We start from the raw sequence: 23,528 nt of genomic DNA on the forward strand, positions 1-23,528 counted from the left end.
AATTCAAATACGGTTATTAGGAACCAGATGTCTCTATGGGGGCTTTAAGGATTCAGAAAAGAGCTGAGCTGTTTTTTCCTTTTTTTTTTATTTCATCGATCGTGCAAAGAAGAATAAACAGAGCTGAGGAAGACTGAAACACAAACATAGAATACTGAACTACATAGAATATTCTTGACTTGATAAACCTTCGGGTTAGGGATAAGGTTAGGGTTAGGGTTCTAGGGTTAGAGTCAGGGTTAGGGTTTAGGGTTTAAAGTTAAGGTTTAGTTAGCGTTAGGGCTGGGTTTAGGTTTAGGCCGTTGGTCTTATGGTTAGGGTTAGGGATAGGGCTACATGAAACAAACGAGTGAGTAGGGGGGGTATAAATCTGACAAGGGGAGAGAGTCCATATTCGCTGGTGGATATGGACTGGGGGTCCAATTTCAACTTCAAAATTGTGAAATGTGGGGGAACATTAATAGTCATTGTTTTTTCAAAGAGCATTTGAAGTAGCTTTGCAAATGTTCCTAATTTTCTCAATCTATTTAATTCCATTTTTAAATGACCTTCACAAGTTTTCTATGAGAACGTTAAGTTTGTAGGGATGAATTTTTCCCTGAACCAATACATTTCCTAGTTTAAGTGTTGATACAGCTTTTTTGTGATGTATAACCTAAGTTGATTGTCTTTTACTTGAGAAAAACGGGTAATCAGTAATGAGTAATCACAAAGGAAAGTTAAAATGTGAGAGAGAAATTGAAGATATGTAGACAATGAATGTCACGGGGTGTTAAACCAGATGAAGGAGAGAGATATATAGATAAGGGCTAGGGGGAGGGGAGAGAGGTCAAAAGGTTGCATTTTACTTACACCTCACCTCCCTCCACCCCTCCCCCTCAATTTTCCAACCTAAATGCTTCTGTTTGTAGCTGATAGATTGTTGCCCTGATCTTGTGGTATTCTCACAAATGCGATATTCATTACACGCGTTCCTTGAACAAATATAAAAGTCAGCGACAAAGTCCAGAAAATAAAGTGCACTTGAAAAAGTTGTATTATTTTCTCAGGTACTGATATGAGATGCTAAAATATGCAAGTTATCAAACTCGGCTACCCAGTCTAAGAACTCATATTTTTTTTTTGGTTTGACATCTAAAAGACCTGGATAGGATAGAAAGCTGTAGTCTGGGACAAAACTAATTGAGGCACAGTCGGTTTTTTTCTTTTGCTTTCTTTTTCTTTTTCGTCTAGTTCTGAAAAATCTGGATTCTTTACAAATGTTTTTTCTCCCACTCCCGTTGCCCGCTGTGGTAATAATAATAATAACAAAAATTTCTATTTATATAGCGCTCATATCCTGAGCTCATGGCGCTTTACAACACTGTGCGGGGGACTTTACCAGACTACTAAGCAGTTTACAATCCATTAAAGGTAAATCTAACAATGCCCCCTCCCCCCAATTCCCTGTAAACAGGCCAGACCACATCACAGTAATCTCGTGAGTGGGTTCTTTAACGTCCCCTGCCTAACCAAATTAACTAATTAATAGATGCAGGAGACGGGACCTACGGTTTATTCGTCCTTATTCGAGAACTAGAATGTCTATCCATTTCTTGATGTTATGGAAAGGTAGCACATTCTCCTCAGTTATTTTAAGACCTTGAGTGTTGGTCCGGCCGGGGCTTGAACCCTCGACCCCCCGCACAACAGTCCGGCGCTCAACCAATTGAGCTAACCGGGAGGCGGTTTCATTATCTCTTGGTAATATAAAGAAGGTTTACATTACACACTGTCGCGTACTGCAATCCTGGTATTGAGCCAGGAAGCGCTGACTAGAGGATAAGGGGTGGGTAAATTAACAAGGAATGTCTGGAGTTGGGAAATGTCGGAATAATCGCATAAAATGTATAAATAGATTGTTGAAGATTACAGAAACCCTGTTCATTTCTTCAGGCACATATTCACATGCTACGTTCAGCCCTATATTGCAAGGTATAAACAAGAAATACGACCTGTATATTGTGCTTGAAATTAAAGAATTTTTCGAAGGTTGTATAAAGCAAAATTTCCATATTGTAGTAAAGTCCAGTCTTTGTGGTTTTGATCTCTCAAGGGTGGATGAGTTTAATTATTCGTACGCAGAGCTGTCTACAACGGAATAAAGCGTTACTAATAGCATAAAGAATTACTAATAGCATGAAAAAATGATCTTCGTCGCTTTTTTTCCTGCTTCATGGAAACGCTAGTGTATAGCTAGTTCAACCGAAAGTGTTTCTCTAATTTTTCCGAGCACGCGAACGATGCTGTACTCACAGAATTACTAATGACCGTAATTAAGCAATGAAGCCGTGTTTTTCGTCTTAGCTTTTGTTTTCCTGCTCTATGGAAAAACTTCTGACGAGCTTGCATTCTTTTCCCATAGCTTTTTTTTCCTCAGCACAGGAGCGCTTCATTTTCCAAGCGTTTTACCGCAGAAGTACTAATCGCTAACCTCAAGAAAACACGATGTTTTTCGATTGTTTTCTTGCTCAAGGGAAACCCTAGCGAATTGTACGTTTTTCGATGTCAGAGTAGATTTGGACTCTCCACGGATTTAAACCCTCGGTCTAAATTCGCCAAGCGTCGTTTGTATCATATAGCCCTAACCCTAAAACCCTAATCCTAAACCCTAGACCCTAATCCTAACCCTAAACCCTAGACCTTAATCTTCAGCGCTTTCGCTCAGGTATGTAAGGGATGATGTTTTCACTCAGTTTTGCTGGGGGTCCAAATCCGCTTAGAGGGCGGATTGGGACCGGGGGGCCCACAGAATATTGACCATGACTGGGTCATTTCCGCCAGGCAGTTGAGTCACTTGCACTGATTAGGTCATTTTCGCTAATGGCCACATGTCAGGTTCTGCTGTTTCAGAAAGGAAATGTCATTTGAAATGAATGGGTCATCTGAAACAGTTAGGTGACTGGAACCAATTTGGTCCTTTGAGGCAATTCAGTCATTTGAGGCAGTTGGATCATTCGAGGCAATTGGCTTTAAATGACTGACTGGGTCATTAGAGGCAGTTGGGTCACTAAAAAAAAAGAAAGAGCCATTTACTATAGTAAATGGCTTTTTCTTTACTATCTTATTGAATATTAATGATTTTTTTATTTGACAGAAAATGAAATTATTTCCTAAAGACAGAGTTCTCAATCGTATGTACATCAAGAATCGAAATAGCATCCAGTGCCGGTGGAGGGTTCATGGAGATCACCGATGTACTCAGTGTATTTTGGTTTAAAGCCTGCCTTTGTTCAACTTCCTTCTAAAAATGGCTGCTTCAAGATACAACTCCTACTTTTTAGAGCAAACAGCATCTCAGTGAGCTATACTACTAGTACCCGAAGTTAATATTTGCATCACATACAAGACAGCTTTATTGAGAGCTTCGAATTAAGGCTTCTTGTCCCTCTTTGCTTCATAGAATATTCAGGAAATGATTATTTTATTGAAAATATTCACTTTCTATGATCTTTTCGGATGCTCATTACCATACAGAACAAAGAGTAAAATAACGACGTTGGCTCTGTTCGTTTCACCCGACCCTGATTTGAACTGTTGCAAGATGTCCATACAATGTCGCTTTAACGTCTAAGTTTAAGCGAAGAAGCTTTCTTTTAATGAAGCATTATGCGGTATTTCTCTGGCTGATTGGAAAGTTTAAAAAAAAAAAATCGAGTTTCCAGATGGGATTTGAACCCACGACCCTCCGTGATCTAGTCGGATGCTCTAACCACTGAGCTACAGGAGACTCTATGGTGAGCAAGGGTCAATTAGTGGGTATTGACTGGAACCGCATCACGCGGCTACACAGCCAAACATCAGCTAGCGCATAGAAGCTCACTAACAGCATCACGCTGTCACATTAAAGCATCACATGCATTAAAGCATCACATGCAGCCAACCAGCCTCCAAAGTGAGCATGTAGAAATGAAATAAACATTTTCGATTTTTTAAATTGTTTATTTCATTTCTACATGCTCACTTTGGAGGCTGGTTGGCTGCATGTGATGCTTTAATGCATGTGATGCTTTAATGTGACAGCGTGATGCTGTTAGTGAGCTTCTATGCGCTAGCTGATGTTTGGCTGTGTAGCCGCGTGATGCGGTTCCAGTCAATACCCACTAATTGACCCTTGCTCACCATAGAGTCTCCTGTAGCTCAGTGGTTAGAGCATCCGACTAGATCACGGAGGGTCGTGGGTTCAAATCCCATCTGGAAACTCGATTTTTTAGATTGGAAAGTTATCGCAGAAAAACTTGTTAAGGGCGAAATTTACCAGTGCAGTTGACTTGGTAAAGAGACTAATCAGGAAAGAGAGGAGTGGTCTAAAGGAAATGCTTTCCCAGCATTCTTCTCTTTACAACTGTTTTCTTTGATAATGTAACGAACAAAAGATTTTCCTGGTCAAATGCATTTTTTTATAGAGAATGTCCTAATTCAAGGGTTAATCAAGCTTTATTGGGATGTAGAAACCATACACTTAAACGCCTGTTTTTTTTTTTTTTTCTGGCAAAGAGGGTCAGTTTGGCAAGAACTTTTTTTTAATGTAGGAAAGAAATGAAAGTTACATAGATGAGGACTAACACCCGATGTTGAACCGAAGTAGCTAGAGGTGGGGACAAAGGAAAAGCAACATTTGTACCTTGCAACTGTTTTCATGTGGAGCTAATGTATCGCTGCTGTGATCTGCTGCTATTCTTAACAATACGAGTTGGATTCGAAGCATTCATTACACTTGTATTTTAGAATACTCCAAAATATTCCAGAATATTCCGTTCTTTACATGGGTAGAGAGTCATAACGGTGCATTTCAGGCACCCCTCCCCCTTCTTCAATTTTTAAGAAATCATAACAATTATTGCTTCTCTTTGTAGCTGATAAATTGTTGCCCTGATCTCCTGGTATTCTCACAAATGCGATATGCGTTAGACGCGTTCCTTGCACAAATATAAAAGGCTCCAAACTTACAGCTCCACCAGCTGGTTATTGTTACTGAAAATGTCTGATGGCAATTTCTTCAACTTGTTGTTAGTCAAGTACCTACCGAAAATAAATTAAATGTAGGATCAATTGCATGGTATTCGACAACAAAGTTCAGAAATAAAGTTTGCTTGGAAAAGTTGTATTTTTTTAACCTACTGTCATAAGGGACTAAAGTATGCAGGTTATCAAACTAATGTTGTCCAAGAAGTCTTGTTTTCTTTTTGGTTTGACATCTAAAGTCCCCGGAGAGGATAAAAAAACTAATATCTGGGAATAAACTAAATGAGGCACACTGGGTATGAGGCGCCAAAGTGGACAAAAATATGAGGCGCCAAAATGGACAAAAATGCCGTTTAGCAATTTTTCTTTCCAATTACATAAATATGTTCTAAACTCAAGATTTTTGTCCTCAGTTTACATATTAGATGCTAACTTAGTGAAATATTTATACTCTTTTTCGCATTTATTTTCTAAACTCTTCACGACAGGTTAGGTTAAGTTTCAACCAAGTTTTCACAAGCGAAGGGAGTTGGTCGTGATCAGTCAAGTGTGACGAGGCAGTTTTTGTTGAATTTGGCGGAGGCCGTGAGTATTTTCAAGTTTATCGAAGTTAGCGGAGGCCGTGAGTATTTTCAAGTTTATCGAAGTTGGTGGAGGCAGCGAGTATTTCTCAATGGTAGTTTGGAAAGTCTGGAATCCTGAATTCCATCGGAATTCTGCCGGAATCCTGCCGCAATTTTTCAACGCCTGTTTTCTTATTTAAAACGACTCCGATGGTTTTCCGAAGAGTGTATGAACTCCAAAAATACTCAGATGATTAACCCGAAGATTATTCCATGATTTCCGAAGTTACCCGGAGAGCTCTGATATTTTGAAGGATCGTTTTTTCAATTCTTCTTTCTTCTTTTTTCAAGATTTTTCGGAAGAGTGTGCGAGCTCCGAATGTGTACTCCGAGAATTAACCGATAGATATCTGAGGGTCTCCGAAGTTACCCGGAGATCCTCGAAGAACAATCGAACCCCCAGCTTAATCTTTTTTTCTCTATTTTTTTAATTTCATCTTTTGTTTATCTTTCATTATTAACTTATCTATTTTTAACGGCCGTGAAACTAAATAATAAACAGCAAATCATTCGTCAAATTATAGGTTAACATGGCCAGCGTCCCTATAATCGAGATCTCGATCATTCATTACAAGGGTGCAAAGATAATATAACAATGCCTAAGTCAGTTTGCCATTTATTTAATTTCAATTCCGGGAAAGCAGTGCTTAACAAAATTGATAAGCTCTTCCGTTAGAGACAGGCCTTTCTCAGTCCTCCTCAACAGACCTTGCAGGTTTTCTGTCGGACTATCGACCGACTATCGACCGACTGTCGACCGACTGTCGACCGACTGTCGACCGACTGTCGACCGACATGTTTGTCGCCATGTCGGTCTCCATGTCGGCCGACACTACCTATAGTAACATTGATCCTTCCAGCTTACCTTTTCGAAGAGCGTACAAGCTCCGGATATGGAAAAAGGATATAGAATATAGACATAGATATAAGAATATAGACATAGGAAAAGGAACTTGCCCAGAACCCCTACATTATAGGGCAAGGGCCAAAATAAGAGCGGACGAGGATTTCAAAAAAGAGATCAAAAAAGCAAATCCGTAACAACGCGGAGCAAGAAACAGTAGAGGCGATCATGTGCTTCCATCAACATGAAATCGGTGGTTTTAAGACCGAAATAACGAAAAGAAAACGAGCCAAAATGGCCGGAACACTGAACACTAAGAACTGCGGTACGATCGAATCAGCGCGCGTGGCGCAAGCTGAAAGCAATCAAGACAATATAACGATCGAGACAGTCAAAAACATACCTGTTAATCTACAGGAAGAAATCGCTTAGTTGGGCAGTATGATGAAAAGATTAGAAACAGTGGAGAATAAAGAATTTAAAAAGTACACACGTGTATTCTGACTCCCAATACAAACATGGGTCAAAAAACGAATCTCAAAAGCCAAGCGGCTAGCAACTAACAAGCGCAGGGAGCGCAGAGAAGTCAGACGCCAAACACGTTCAATTATCAAAATAGAGGCGAACAAAACACACATAAAAAACCTCTCAAATAAAGAACTTACAAACGACCAGCTTAATTTAATGGCAAAAGGGCTTAAATTCATTCCAACACCCGTGACAAAACAAAAACAGGACAGACAACAACTATTGCGTGACTTTTATCAGTTCGCAAGGAGACTGCGTCTGATTTACATATTCCGAGAGGAGGACAAAAAAAACCCATCCCTGCCACGTCAAATCTGCATGGCTACCACCAATACAAAAATCAGTCGCCCTTGAAAACTATTTAGAAGAGGTTAAAAGTGACCTTTGAGAAATAGAAATAACAAAGCCAAAAGATCATTTGCTTCCGGTCGAACGCAAGGCGCTCAGGACCTTGAAACGCGACTCTGAGATAAACCTCAAAAAGGCCGACAAAGGAACAACAGCCGTAGTCATGAACAAACGCGACAAAATTTTTAGAAGGCCAAACTCTACTAGATAACAAAGATAACTACAGGCCTCTTGCATCACCCATGGTTAAAGAGACGGACCATAAGGTCAGAGAACTTATTGCAGACCTCTACAACGGTAATCATATAGACGTAATGACTATAAAATGGCTTCGTCAAACCTCAAATCCGCCTCGAATTCCAGAATTCTACACCCTAACAAAAATACACAAACCTTCCCCGGTCAGCAGACCGATAGTGTCAGGGTGTGATGGTCCTACAGAGAAACTGTCATCATTTGTAGACAAACTCCTTCAGGCGATAGCACAAAAACAAAAGTCGTATCTTAAGGATACTACAGACTTTGTCAATTTCATAGAAAATAGGAAAGTCCCGGAGAACGTAATACTTGTTTTAATGGACGTTACGAGCTTATATACAAATATACCACAAGAAGAGGGAATAGACACTGTATGCAGAGCGTGCGAAGTATTCTACAGAAACGGAACTCCTATCCCTACACAACGACTAAAACTAGTGCCTAGGTTAATTCTCCAAGAAAATTCTTTCCAGTTTAATGGAAAGCACTACCTTTAAACACATGGTACGGCCATGGGCACGAAAATGGCAGTCGCCTTTTCTAATATTTTCATGAACAAGGTAGAGACAGAAATCCTTGACAAAAGCCTTTTCAAACCGTTTGTTTGGAAACGTTATACATAGACGACATCTTCTCGCTAAGCAGTACAAACAAAGCAACAATAGAGCGTTTCATCGAAAAAGCAAACAATCATCATCCAACAATAAAATTTACGCCTGAAATTTCCGATAAGGAAACAACATTCCTGAACACCGACCTCTACAAAGGCGAACGATTCGAAAAAGACGCAATCCTTGATGTGCGTACTCATTTTAAACAAACTTAGACATTTCAGTATACACATTATAGTTCCTGTCACCCACAAGGAGTTAAAAAAGGCTTCATAAAAGGAGAGGCCCCTAGACTTCTCAGAACAAACTCCTCTCAAACAATATTTGAGGAGAAAATTGCAAATTTCAAAGTGTATTTGCTAAAGAGAGGCTACCCAGAGGACCTCATTAACACAACCCTCTCAGAGGTGTATTTCAAAAACAAGAAACTAGCTCTTCAACAGAAACAGAAGACGAACCAATGAATCTTGCCTTTTGTTACATAATACCAACCATCAGGGCCAAACCTAAAGTAAATTCTCATGAGAAACTGGCATTTAATAGAAACACAATCACTACTGAGCGAAATATAAAAAAAAATCTGCCCCTCGTATCTTACAAAAGAGGACGGCCGCTCAAAGACATACTCGTGAGGGCCAAACTTTGAATAGGCTATTCTAAACGCGCGCTGGGGAGTCGTGTAGGCCTGTCGACCCCATTTTACATTGATACATAATTGGGTAGGCTGCGTTGGAAACTAGTTGTTACAATTATGATTGCGTTACGCGGAAATACCATATTCGTTGATTTTGGTTCAAATTGCAACGAACGTGATCGGAAAGAGTGACGTGGCGGATATATTTGTCAGTTTTAGAAATCACTCTCTTAATTAGATAAGACATGTTAACTTCATTGTTCTCGGCGATGGACATGACCTTAAACCTTGCCTGGTCATGTCATTAGTGGCTAGCATCAACCAATCAAATTGTTTAGAATCAAATATCAAAAATGCGTTCTCTCCATTTTAGCTGTCAGAGTAGCTCTTTGCACACCCGTTGTAACAGAGTGAATACCTGTAAAGAATAAAACAGTTAAACTCAGTCGACTCTGCAGATTGAGGTCAGATCGTAATAGTTAGATCCTCAGTAAACGAGGCAAAGGTTTACAAAAGCTGGAATACGAATAAATGAATCGTTCTCACGGTTTAAAGCGTCCTTCTAAAACGTGCTTTCGCGATACTAGAACTCGGGGTGAAAAAACAAGCCTTCAAAAATTCAGGACTCTCCGGGTATTTTCGGAAACCATCGAATAATATCCGGGTAACTTCGGAGACCTTCGGATAGTTTTCGGTTAATCCTCGGAGTACACATTCGGAGCTCGTACACTCTTTCAAAAAATCTTGAAAAAAGAAAAAAGAATAATTGAAAAAAACAAGCCTTCAAAAATTCAGGGCTCTCTGGGTAACTTCGAAAACCATCGAATAATATTCGGGTTAATCATCTGAGTATTTTCGAAGCTCACAGTCTTCGGAAAATCAGCGGAGTCGTTTTGAACTGAAAAAACTGACGTTGAAAAGGTTCGGCGGGATTAATTCCGAGTTTTCCAGACTACCTTTCACAAGTTTATTGAAGTTGGCGGAGGCCGTGTGTATTTTCAAGTTGATCGAGGTTTTCGGAGGCCGTGAAAGTTTACTGAGTTACGGGTTAGTGAAAAGTTTATCAAGTGAAAACTATGTTCATTTTGAAAAAAACCTTGTTGCTGTTCCGATAACCCTGCGTTTTGCTTTGACTGGAAATCACCTGTCACTCAAACATCGAACTCGTAACAGATTCCAAACTCCTCTCTTCTTCTTCTAACGGCTCTCTCATGATCAGAAATTCCCAGTAATTTAGCAATGCTAGCCCAGCGAAAGTGTTTACTTCGCAAGAATGCCAGTTGATCCTTCATAACGAGGACGACCTTTTTCGCCTGCTCACTGGGCATTAGCATTTACAAGAACAGGCACGCTCTGTATTTAAACCTTTGAGTCTCGTACAAAGATGATGTGTTCGTGTATCGTCTAAAATACTCGTCAGGCCAATAACTGATTAGCGCAAAAAGGGGGAAATGTCAATTACATCGGCGTCCGTGATTCCCTTGCCCAACACCACTTTGTGTAGCATAGATTTGCAAGTTAATTAGAAGCGTGTTTTAATTACCACGAAAAAATTTAACTGAGAACAATTCGCATACTAATTAGAACATATTTTTTGCAATTGCCATGTATTTTCTGACTGAGAATAGGATAATTTATGATCGTTATGAGCAAAGTTTTTTTTAAACTTGGCATGAAAAGAACATTATTAGAATACTTTATTTTTAAAATAGAATGTAAGAAGAACATTAGAACATCTAAAAGACATTTCAATTAGAATAATTTTTTTGTACTTGTATCGCATTTTCTTGGCAATTAGAATGCAACTGAAGAGTTTAGAAAATAAATGCGAAAAATTGCATAAATATTTCACTAAGTTAGTATCTAATAGGTAAACTGAGGACAAAAATCTTGAGTTTAGAGCATATTTATGTCATTGGAAAGAAAAATTGCTAAACGGCAGTTTTGTCCATTTCGGCGCCTCATACACTGTTTTTTTTATCAATTTATTTATATCAACATATATTTTAAGATATATTCTTTTTAAATGCTTTTTCTTCCTCCTCTCATCACCTATCATCGTAATATTACAATATCTTGGTAATATAATGAGCTTTACATTATACATTGTCATGTACTATAGTTTTCGTAACAAGCCGGGCGACACTGACAAGATGATAAGGGTTGGGTAAATTAACAAGAAATGTTGGAATAGTCACATGAAATGTCTTTATATATTGTTGAAGATTAAAGAAACCTGTTCCTTTGTGCAGGCACATATTCACATGCTACGTTGAGGCCTATATCTTAGGTAGTGACAGGAAATAGAATCTGTATCATATTTTGCTTGAAAGAATTAGTCGAAAGTTGTATAAGGCAAACTTTGCATATTTTATTTTACCTCCGTGAAAGGGACCCGAAGTACTTTATTCCAACGGGTTATTATTTAGACTTAAACGTAACAACAGAACAAGAAGTTAATATTTTCCGAGAGATAAAAGGACCATCTGCTAGCATACAAAATTTGAAAGCGGTATTGCATCGCGTTGTAGCGTACGAAGTTGCTGAACTGAAGCTGCCTAATTTTCCATTGCTTTTAGGGCGGTACAACAACGGCCATTTGGGCGTAGTTTGAACTTTTCGATTACTCGAAGGAAAAAAGGGAGGATAAAATTTTTTGATATAATCTTCGAAAAAGGTTCATCAAATGGGTCCTTTAGAAAATATAAAACGAATTACGAAACTCTGCAACTGTCGGTGGATTCTCGATATTTATGGTCAGTGGCTCTTTTAAAGGTTTCTATTCTCTGCTAGGATCAGGACTTTAATTTAGTCTCCAAACCTCATCTTTGAAGTCCTCTGTTTGCTACCGCACAGCAAAGTATTAATTTGTGACTGTGTACAACACCTTAAAATGAACTTGAAAGTAGAAAACTTGACCAGTATACTTCTTCAGTTGGTATGTAACTCGCACACTCGGAACGAGAAATGAAAGTCAGATTATTTAAACCAAAGTTTTATCGATGACTTCTTCTGCTCTGTTCCGTGACTTGTTCAAAATGTCAACAGCTTGTCGATGAGCTGAAACTCAAACTCACTTAAAGACTCGTTTCTTGGATTTCAAAATTGTTGTATTTTGTGTAAATACTCAGGTACGGCTGAGTAAATTTCTTAGAGTTGGATTTTTTATTCAGCTCCGGTTTTAAAGCGATGCACATTCATTGGATTTAAGCCGTTTTGGCCGTCGGAAGGATCTTTGAATTCGTTTTGGTATTAAAAAAGAACAAGTGAAAAAAGATTAAAAATTAAGATACGCCATCATTATGGAAAAAATGTAGACTCTGATCAATCATTCTGGATGAATGGTTAGTTAGAGCCAACGAGGCGTGTACCGTGACATGTCAAAAGCGCGCTTATGGGAAAAATGGTTTTGATAACAAAAAAATACCAGGCAAATTTCAATACAAATACATTCAGTTACCCTTTTCATAAACGATAGTTTATGGAAATATTACACCTTTTCAAATCAAAAGTTAAGACTACAATCAAATATGAAGTCACTGTCTCTTGCAAGATAATGTACAGGCCGCAGGGATTTGTTCGTGATAAGTGCACCATTTGTTCCCTTTCTTTATCAAACGATATACGTGTAATTCCTAAACTTCCCACCAAAAAAATTGTTGACGTCAAATTAGATACGTAATTTTGATTAAAAATCCAATGTATTACAAAATATTTTGAAAATTTTATCAAAAGCTTATTGACCATTTTGTAATCGTCTAGCCCAGATAGCCGAACGACCTGAGTTAGATCTAGCAGTCTATGTTATTTTAACAAAGTTTTATGCGTCAAGAAGGATGTCTCATCGTAGCTTTACCCACTGGCAACCTTCGTTTCAACTGGAGTGTTCATTATGATTAGATCTCTCTAGATATCACTATGCAAAAGTGCCTTAGTCTCCATCCTATTGACAAACAATCACATGTTTACGAGCCTATATTTTCTATTCACATATTTTAAGGGATATTCATTAACAGCAATTGATCTTCTTTTCAACTCACAGCAGGCCTGTGGTGGCTGGAATCTTCCATGGGAACGACACTAATTCTTTTCCAGAGCAATGCACCCACAGCAGCTTGTCTCTTCCCCACCAAGGAAAACACTCACAAGGGCCTGGGCACTCTAAAGATTAGAAATATGGAAATATGGGCTCCTGAAATGCACATTATGATGATGATGATGATTATTATTACTCGTATTGGGATTTTAAAAATTGGAATATGTTGCAACAAGTTTTCCATCGCAAAGGGAAAATAGCTTGCTTGAGCAAGAAGATTGCAATTTTAGGAAAATAGTCTACGAAGCAGACGAACACCACTGATATTTAAATCATCGAAAACAGAAAACAACAAACAAACAAACAAAAATGCAAGTGGATAACTCGTAATAGAGAATAGCGGCAAAACTGCATGAAATAAAGAAGATGAACTCGAAAGGCTACATTTTAACCCTGTAACTCCCAAGATTAGACTGCTAATTCTCCCCTCTAGCTGCTACACATTTCCTTGTAAATTGGCGACGAGAATTTGGCGTTAGATCAAAGTAACAGCTCCTTCCAGATTACTTTGAGTATTCTCATCACCTGTTTGCTGGATAATGTATGGATATCAAAGGGAGAAGCTACTTGATAATCAATTCTGGTAGCTAAAGGATTAAATTTCCGAAATCCTTCAAACGTATTTTAAACTTAAAAACTAGCAATACCGAGAGTGAAGCCACTTTGGTCTTTCACGTACCGCGTTTATCTAAACCATTCAAAGCAAAATGAAGCAAAACAAGACGAACCGAGATAAAACGGATCGAAATGAAAAAGACAACTGCGACTGAACGAATTACGTAGCAAATATTTCAAATGTAAACAGACGCGGGACAGAAGGAAAATTACCAGCCGACACAAAATATACGATATGCAAAATAAAACCGAAAAACAAAGCACGTAATATGAGACTAATTAAAAAAATCTACCTGAAGAACTGCCATGGACCCCGTCCTGTCCTTGTGTTCGTTGAGGATGTTTCAACAAAACTGCAACAAGTCAATTATATGTTATAGAAAAATGACCACGTTAGACCTGATCTGATCAGTACTCCACAAATCAGATATTACTGCATCGAATGTACCTTCCTCTGCGGAGCAAGAGGAGCATATCTCCTGCCGATCGCGATTTGAAAAATTCGGAGTACTTAGAGGATGTGGCCTTATTAAAATTTCATATAGAATTAATCCTAAAATTGAACAATCTCATTGACCAAAAATAATAAAATGGAAGGTAATTCAAAAGTTAGCTGCCCTTTTAAAGTATCTAGTTCTGTCTTGGCTGGAGTCTCCTATTCTAACCTTAAAATCCGTGACTGATTTAAGTCTCAAATACGTCATTCCATATTATGTAATTGTTGAGCACTCGAATGAGTCAGTGAAAAAACGCTGGTCATGATGACAATTAAACAACAGACCATTTTTTTTATTTTTCATCGCTCTATGCTCGATTGGATCACCCCAATTTCCATGCCACCTCACCCCCTTTCTTTCCTCTGTTCGTTCCTTCTCACCCCGAGCAAGGGTGGTTGTGTGGGGCTAGAAAGAGGTTTTATCTGGCCTCCCCCGTCTCCTTTCCCCTCCCTAGCTGAATGTCTCACATATTATCTCCATTCCCTTCCCCCCTCTACGCAACCCACGTGGCCCCTCTCCCAACCCGTTAACAACAAATCTTAATGTTCGTCCTAATAAGTAACTGCTTTAAACAACAGTTGTGTAAAGCTGCATTGCTTACAGAAAACGAGGATGAAACTCCACTTAGTCATATAAGGTACCATCATGATGTGTTTCAGTTTGTTTGCTGTGGAAGTAAAGTTAGGGAATTTATATTTTTTCTCTGGCTTTAAAACAGAGAGACTTTTTTTTATTTGAGTCGCTTAAAAGTTTTTATACACGACCTTTTGAGAAAATTTCTTGCGATGTTGATGCATTTGGCTCTATCCGCCTATAAAACTTTTACATTTTTTTCATTGAAGCCGAAAACTAGAAGCTAAAAAAAAGTAAAGAAATGCACTTGTTTTTCGAGCTGGAAAGTTGACTTTTAAAAGTGGTCATTATTTCTCTTTGCTAATAACTAACATATTTGTTTCTCTTTGTTTACTTAAGCATTAATTTACTCTATCATTTGAGTTAAGCAATCCAAAGTTTTGCGAGGACTGTGTTAGTTGCCTCAATACTTGTGACAATGAGAGAATAATGGATGAGGTATATTGGGGGCCTGGCCCTAATTAGTGCTAGACCTCTCGCAGGTCTCTCGCCCGCTCACGACGCTCAAGGCCTGATACTTTCCCGAGGGCAAAGCGCTGATAATGAGGGCTTACTCGCAAGCTACGTTACTCGTGTTGAGCAAATAACGTCAAAAGGTACATGCTTTATAGAAATAAATCGACTTTTGCTAAAACACGAAAATATAATAAATAAATGAATAAAAAGCTACTCAGTTAAGACCAGACTTTTTGCGACCTGTTTAAAAATCAATCATACACAGCTAAAGATAATTATGTCCTCTAAAAGCAAAAGTTGTATCTTTACAACAGGTTAAAATGTAAGGAATGGCTGCCTCCTTGATTACCTATGTTCATCTCTGTAAGAAATTTAACATTTATAGGTTTTTCAACATATTTAACGTAAGACCGAAATTTTGGGGTAGTCTTAAACTTCCGAATAATTTTTGACTGACGCCTTTTCAATTTAATTACATACGTACTACGAATTTTGTAGGACCCATAGATGTAATAATTCAAGATCGACTTTGCTTATTAATTATGATATTTTAATAACCAAGATATTCAAGTTTAGAGCGAAATCTTGGGTTGGTCTTAACTCCCGAAGAAACTGACGTTGTGTCTTGCTTATAAATTGCTGCCTAAAGATGTCCAATATTCAAATTAGCTTTACTTATCTTGAATTTACAACGAAACTCACTATCAATATGCCACCGAAAAATTGAAAAAAATTACACAGGAGGACTCTAAGAGAATATTAAGGAACAACTACTTTTGATCAAAGAAGAAAAGGTGTTTGCAGGTATATTTTATTCTGTCATGTGACTGACTTTTTCTCCTCTGTGCTGTTCTTGCTTTTTCGTTTCAGTTCTGAAAATGTTGATTTTTCTCGTTTGCGAAGCGCAACTTTAAAATGTTTATAGTGTTCAACTATCGTATGTATATGAACAAGACCATTTTTTTTTTTTTTGGAAAGATGCCTAACCCAAAACTAGAAAGAAAATAACATGAGATTAAACAAAACAAAATAAGATCCATTTCCGACACAAGTGTTTTCATGAATAGTCATTGAGGGGTGAACGATGCAAAAATATAAACTGCAATGATTAGTGATTATTTCAATGTCTTCTTTTCTGCGAAGCATGTGCTATCAAGCTTATTATATGTTTTTCTGTTTTGTTTTTGTTTTTGAAATTAATCGAGCCTGGGGAAAGAGACTTGTCGTCGACAAAAAGAATAGGAATGAAAAGTACACCTCTTACTTACCGAAAAAAAAGGGGTAAAATATTTATTATACATGTATCTCTGAGTTCAAAGAGAGGGAGAAGATTTCAAGTCACATAACCTTTCAAACTTTTTTGTTACTGCCCTGTTATCATCTCACTTTCAAATTCAAGTTTCAAAAACAAGCTGGTGATTTATATTTCTTCGAGAAATTTACGCTTTGGATGTAAAATACTATTTCCGAATAGACACCCGTTGTGCTGATTATGCCAATTTAGATCCGATGATCAGAAACCTGATCCATATGTGTTTGTCCAATAATTTCGACACTTTAGGGAGGGGATTCTTGTTGTTGATTCTCGTCAGTGGTTTGCTAATATGAATGCAGCAGTATTTATGGAGAGAAACTAGATTTCGATCAGAAGCGTTAAGTTTCACTCATCTCACGTTCTTTGATATGAAAACCACGGAGAAATACATAAAGTAGACTTTTCTGTGATTTTATAGAAACTGAAGTAACAAGACGGATCTAATAACAGATTATGCGTTTTGGGGCCAAAATAGTAAAGAAGAAATATTGTATTAAGCTTTCGGTTGGAATGCAGAACAAACAGGTGTTCATCAACAGCATCAACATCTTCACTTCCGGTATGATTATGCGCGTTTCAAATTCCGGTTTTTTTTTTTATTTTTCCGGGCAGTATTTTAAGGCAGACATTAACTACGACCTCAAGTCTATAAATAACCTGTGGTAGCTGATGTTTCGTCATCAAAGTGGTTCACACGCAGCCTAAAAAACGCTTGTACTTAATTTTCATCCTTTGCAAAAAGTAACTCAGAAACTTAAAACGTATAGTATTAGTTTACATTTGAACTAATCCATGGAAATTTTTTTTTATTTAATAATATTGAATAATATTTTTATTCAATAATACTTAATAGCGTTTTATTCTATCAGTTCCGTCATGAATGGCAGGCATATTCTAATGTATCAAGCATTAAATATTTATACCATAATATCATAGGTGACAAATTACTCTTTAATTTGGCGCGAAATTTAAGCGTTAATTTTTAATTTCACATGTGAAATTATATAATGGCGATGGTAACATCTCTTGTATCTCGATCAGAGCCAAGAGGACGTCGAGATTTAAGACGGTGACCCCTAAAGAAGTTACGAAATTAAAAGAAGCGGCCGAAAATTTAAATACGCGAAAGAGCACAATTAACTGGGTGCGAGTTTTGGAGAAGTGGTGTGACGAAAATAGCCTTAATAAAAACCTGGAAATGATTCTTCCCGAGCAGTTGGATAAAGTACACGAGCGATATTACGACTCCATGTGTAAACAAGACGGAACCGATTACGAACCTGGGTCCCTGAAAGTGATGCAAGCAGCACTTGACCGCCATTTGAAAGAAAAAAGGTTGTTCTTTTTCAATTATAAAGGACAGAGAATTTTTCAGTTCCCGAAAAGTTCTTGAGGGATAGGCGCGTAAGCTAAGAAATGAAGGTAAAGGAAAATTACCAAATTCGTCAAGAAGCCTAGCCAGAGAGGAAGAAGAAGCTTTGTGGGAAAGCGGGCAGCTTGGAAATTCATCTCCACGGTCACTCCTGAATGCAATGTGGTGGCTGCTCTCACAGCATTTCGACTTGCGTGGCTGCCACGAGCATTACACAATGAATGAGGAGGATTTCAAACTCAATAAATACGACAACGGCAACAAGTTTGTAACCTTCGCAGAAAGCCCAACAAAAATACGGCAAGGAAGTTTACGAGTTTAGCTCAGATCTGTACTACCCAAAATTTTCGCTACTGGTGAATCACGATGTCCGGTGGCTCTTTTTTAAGAGTTACCTGTCCAAGAGGCGTAAAAGAGAGAAGTATTGATAGTGTTCTCTCTGATTGATGAACAGTATTGATGATTTCAACGTTAATTTACTCCCTGTTTACAAGTAGGTAGGGTAACCCTAGTGCTAGGGTTACCCTGGCAGGAGGGTTACCCTAACGCTCCCACATTTCTTCTTTTTTTCATCGACGTGTTTACAAGGCAGCTAGGGTTACCCTAGTACTAGGGTTACCCTAGTATTAAGGTTACCATAGCACTAGGTTACCCTAGTACTTTGGTAACCTTAGCTGAGCGCTAGGGTTACCCTAGCGCCAGGGTAACCCTAGCTGCCTTGTAAACGCTCTGCTGGGGATAACTCGCCTACCCGGGACAACTTTTTACTTTTTTCCAGACCCTTTGAACATTGATAACGATGTGTGCGGTTACGAAGCATAGGTGAATTGTCCTGGGTGGTAGGGTAACCCTACCTGTGAAATTTTGCTTGTAAACCCGGGCTATCTTTGACCCGCCTGCTAGGGTAACTCTAGCACAAGGGTTACCCTCCTTGCTTGTAAACAGGGCCTTATAGAATCGTTTTTGGTCGACTCTTTAGCTCCCCATATTCATTGTTCCGGAATATCCCAGAATGTTCCATATTGTCTGCTGTTAATTGCTTTATTCATACTTAGTTTTACATATAGAATATGATGAAAAAAGCTAGAATGTTGTTCGTTTTCGGCAGGTTCCTTCTTGGAAATGTCCTAATACTTGAAGAAATGTAGATAAGTTGATCAATGTTCATTACCTAAGGCTAGGAAGCCTGTCTTGAATTAAATACGAAATACATGGCAATCACGCCAACAAAAAATTGAAAATATCATTCTGGAAAACTCTAGAAGAATTGTGTGGTATGACCATTTTTGTCCAAATAACAGCAGATGTTTGCACATATTTTCTCTTTTATAAGCTGACTGACTCATATTTCTTTTATACTTGTTTTTCAATCGAATTCTGAAAATTTGGATATATCAACAAAGTTGAAATGGTAAATTGGCCACCGTAACGATTACAAAAGCTGACGTTTCGAGCGTTAGCCCTTCGTCGGAGCGAATAGGGGAATTGTGGGTTGTGTGTGCTTTTAAAGGCAGAAAATGGAGCTACGTTATTGGTGGGAACATGGCAATGAGAAAAACACAAATAAACTAGTGGAATGAAAAGCGTTCGTTGATCCCTGTGGGATTTAGACTGCCGGTTTGAAAGATGAGCTTTTGTTCAAGAGTTTTACAGCTTTCCGTGCTACCTAAGTGTAAGGAAAGACCCAGATTGCCATATGTTGCTTAGAATGATTAGGTGAATTAAAATGTCTAGCGACTGGTTTCGATGTGTCCTTGTCATTCTTTTCCGTGTCTCGAAGGTGTTCTCGGAATCGATCACCTAGTCTTCTGTCTGTTTCGCCGATGTATATCTTTTTGCAATAAGTGCAAGTTATGCAATAGATTACATTGGCGGAGGTGCACGTAAAGTGATCGGTGATCTTAATGGATCGTTTAGGTCCCGATATTTTATGAGTGTTGTGAATGAAAGGACACATTTTGCATCGTGCACCAGCGCCTGGTTGGTCATTAGTCTGAAAAGATCTTCTGACCAAAAAACTGCCTATGTTTTTATCGCGTTTGAATGAAACGAGCGGAGGCTGCGAGGAGATAGTGCTTGTCTCTGGATCGTTTTGAAGTAATTTAAAGTTTTTAAGAATGATTGATTTAACCGAGCGGTTGTGAGGGTGAAACGTGAGAGTGAATGGAATGCGGTCGGAATCTTCCTTATGCGACGTTTGTAGTGCTGAATGTCGATCAATAAGTTGGGCGCGGTGGTAACCCGCTTGAACGACAGAAACAGGGTAACCACGTTTATCGAAAAACTGGTACATTGTCTCTGATTTGTGGTGGAAATCAGAGTCATCACTACATAAACGACGAAGTCTTAGAAACTGAGAAAAAGGAATGGAATTCTTAACGTGAGATGGATGTGAAGACGAATATAACAAGTACTTATGCGAGTCTGTAGGTTTGTAATACACACTAGTGCATAAACCGTTACCTTCAATTGAAACTTTGATGTCTAAAAAGGATAAAGAATTGTCAGAAATTTCCCAGGTATATTTCAGGGCCGGGTGAAAAGAGTTGACTGCGGTTATGAATTAAGTGAGCTCCTGTCTGGTAGAGGAGGTAGCGCCGATACAGTCGTTGATGTAGCGACCGTAGCGTTCAGGTTTGGACCCGTTGTAATGGCTGAAAAATTGATGTTCGACAAAACCTATAAAAAGATTGGCATAGCTAGGTCCCATTTTGGTGCCCATGGCTACACCACTGATTTGTTTGTACAAGTTGTTTCCGAATGAAAAACAATCGAGTGTGAGCACTAGTTCGGCTAAGCGTAGTAGTGTTTCAGAGCTAGGTTCCTTATCAGTACGTTGATCAAAAAAATGTTTAAGGGCCAGAAGGCCTTCGCCATTAGGAATGACAGTGTAAAGAGACGTAATATCCATGGTGAAAAGAAGTTTGTTTTGGCCAATTCTGAGAATGTTTGATGTTTTGGAAATAGATATAAAAGATTTAATCTTCTGTTCTGTTCGATCCAACGCGTCAATCGGGGCCAAAATCCTTCCCTTTCAACACGATGCTTTCAAAAATGTATTATTGAGTCTCGTTTCTCCCAATATACCTTCTTCCCTGAGAAAGTATTGGTATTGTTAAATATAATTATTGTAGAGTTTTAAAATGAACGCTTATAAACTACAAGAATCATTTATGATCTGGTAACTACTGTGTATTCCTCGCTAATCAGCACATGGTCAATACAAGCTTTTTTGTTTTTCTTTTCTTTTAATTGATCTTGAAGAAAAAAATGCAAACGTTGCCAATAAAATGAGAAATGAGATATTAATTCTTAGTGCTACTCTGAATATTGAAAGACTGTTTAGAATTTAGAATTGAAATTCAAATTAAATTTGAAAACATTTTTTTCAAGCTATCAAGTATATTTATAAAGGAGAGAATGTAATTACAAACGAACTGCTTCTCAGTTTCCGCCTGGCGTTTTGTGCCTTTTGAGCAGGAAATATAGTGTTGCATTTAGGATGTTTGGAAAATTTCAACAAATCCAGTCGCATAGTTTGTTTTTCGGTTTTCGACGAAAAGTTCCCTTACCCTGCAAATATGATTTCGTCGTCCACAAACTGACCTCTTGTTTCTGATACAGTTGTCATTTGACTTTCAAATTCTTAGAAACTAACCGCCAAATTTTCCTTTTTATTTTCTTTTGTAGTTATGTTTTTAAATGCAAAACACCAATACAAAGAATAGGCTCTCACTTAGAATTTTTCCTGAGTCTTACCATCTTATAACTAAATCCCCATGTGCCTTTGGACATTTTAACGAGTTGATTGTTGTGCTTGTTGCTCGTCAGTAATTTACGCATCATTGTGGTAATGTTCGCGAAGAAAAATTAAATTTTGATCAGTTTTACAGAAGTGCCATGTTGCACTCATTTCGTTATCCTTTGTTCTAAAACTAAGTCGCAGCAAATACATTGTAGAGAAAATAAAACGGATCGTATAACAAACTATATCTTTCAGAGATAGAGGGTGTAGAATAAATACTCGGTTAGAATACAAAACAGACACAACATCATCAACAGGATCGACATCTGCAGCGGCAATGAAGTTATTTTGTGATACACAGAACGAATAAAATATTTTTACCGCAGGAGGGAAAAAATGTTTAACTACAAAGGGAAGAAGGGAAAGCAGCAAAGCTACTACATTAAGTACCTGAAAATTGATGGTCCCTTTTCATTTTTACACTTTTCCCGATCGAGTTTATTCCCGTAAGCAGCAGAAAAATAATCCACAGAAAAGTTAAGGTTTTTACAGCTGTTTTTTAATTACAGTTTTTAGGAATAAATTCAAAGTTAAGACAAGAATTTCCGTCACGTAATTTGTTAAAGACACGCGTCTAACAAAAATAGAAAAGAGAATTTACTTTAATTTCGAAGGAAGCGCTGATGACTGCACGGAAAAATAACTGGAATGACTGGACAAGTGCAAGTTAAGACTTTTTGACCCAAATTGATCCCTAAAGACCATACTAAAAGATGGCCATTATTCAGCAACCGAAATTTTAATTTTTTCCCACCAGTACTCAATTTATAAACACAGATGATCCCATCATTGACGCACACATTTTCCACATCAAATATTTCTGTATCATTAAGCTGTTTTTATTTTTTAAAACAGAGCTCAAAAATGGAAATTAAAGATATTTTCCTATCGTTAAAAATATTTTTTCTACCTCAGTCACCCCTTCGATAAAACAAAAAAATTAAACGAACGGCGGATTGAGTTTGAATAATTATCATTACCATTATCATTTACATCACTACCCCTATGTTATTAACTGCAGCGTACCATGTATTCTAAAATGCTTTAAAAATGGCCACATTGGGTGCAAAGCGTAACCTATGTTGATTTATAGGAATTTAACCCTAAAAAATTTGATGCCTTAATGAACTCTTGGTAAGCTAGAATCATCTTATAAAAAAAAAGAAAAAACTTCCCTCAGTCAAACTTTTACGTATACGTTTCGCTCTTTAATTTGTCAGTCGCCGTCGTGACATGCCTGTCACGCAGGGAAAATAAGCTTCACCAGCGAACCAATAAGAGATAAAACAAACATTCAAACGCACAAACAAACAAAAACCTTAAGGGCTTTTTCATACAAAAGGATGCTGTTTTTAATTCTATAATACTGCCAAGAACCTCAACAAAAAGTAAGACAGAAAGTATTTATGGAAGTTAAAAGAGTATTTGTTTACATTTGAATTAATTGATGAAACTTTCACTTATTTAATACCTGAATTCAATTATCCCTAACTATTTGTTCGTTATAAAAAGGTGAGCTTTTGGACAAAGTGCGCCCTGTTTGTTGAGTATCACCCTCAGCCAACAACCTCGACCCGGCGAGTCGCCCTAGGAATAAGCGTAGCGACTCGGCAATTTGTACAAGACCATCATCATTCGAGTTTCCTCCAATTAAACCTGAGCAATCTTTGCCACTGCAATGAGAGCTTACTCTCACTCCAGCTTGTTTTTCATGGGTTCCACGGCCTCCCCTGAGCACCCACCACCTCTGCCTAATACACCATATTCTTGTGATCCCTCTTCCCCACCACAAAACCCTCCACTTGCTTCTGGGACCAGCGCTTGACCTCCAAAGCAAACGTCATTTGTCATAATTGTGAGGCAACAGAGTATGCAACAGGAGACTTTTT

General features: G+C 38.1%; 1 protein-coding gene and 2 pseudogenes across 1 annotated transcript; 1 reads left to right on the plus strand and 2 right to left on the minus strand.

Annotated features, from left to right (window-relative positions):
• Window positions 1–4,291: 4,291 nt before the first annotated feature.
• On the minus strand, window positions 4,292–22,094 carry LOC148737597 (leucine-rich repeat-containing protein 3-like). The gene is made up of 5 exons (XM_088747411.1): window positions 22,030–22,094; window positions 14,660–14,725; window positions 13,855–13,914; window positions 12,891–13,011; window positions 4,292–5,061 (listed from the first exon to the last, which is right to left on the minus strand). Exons 1-5 carry the CDS (start codon window positions 22,052–22,054, stop codon window positions 4,986–4,988), a joined length of 348 nt encoding a protein of 115 aa, XP_088603537.1. The 5' UTR covers window positions 22,055–22,094; the 3' UTR covers window positions 4,292–4,985.
• On the plus strand, window positions 6,913–8,477 carry LOC148737598 (uncharacterized; annotated as a pseudogene).
• On the minus strand, window positions 16,130–21,629 carry LOC148737599 (uncharacterized; annotated as a pseudogene).
• Window positions 22,095–23,528: the final 1,434 nt, after the last annotated feature.

Source organism: Stylophora pistillata, chromosome 2 (assembly GCF_964205215.1).
Source record: "Stylophora pistillata chromosome 2, jaStyPist1.2, whole genome shotgun sequence".
Taxonomy (NCBI): domain Eukaryota; kingdom Metazoa; phylum Cnidaria; class Anthozoa; order Scleractinia; family Pocilloporidae; genus Stylophora; species Stylophora pistillata.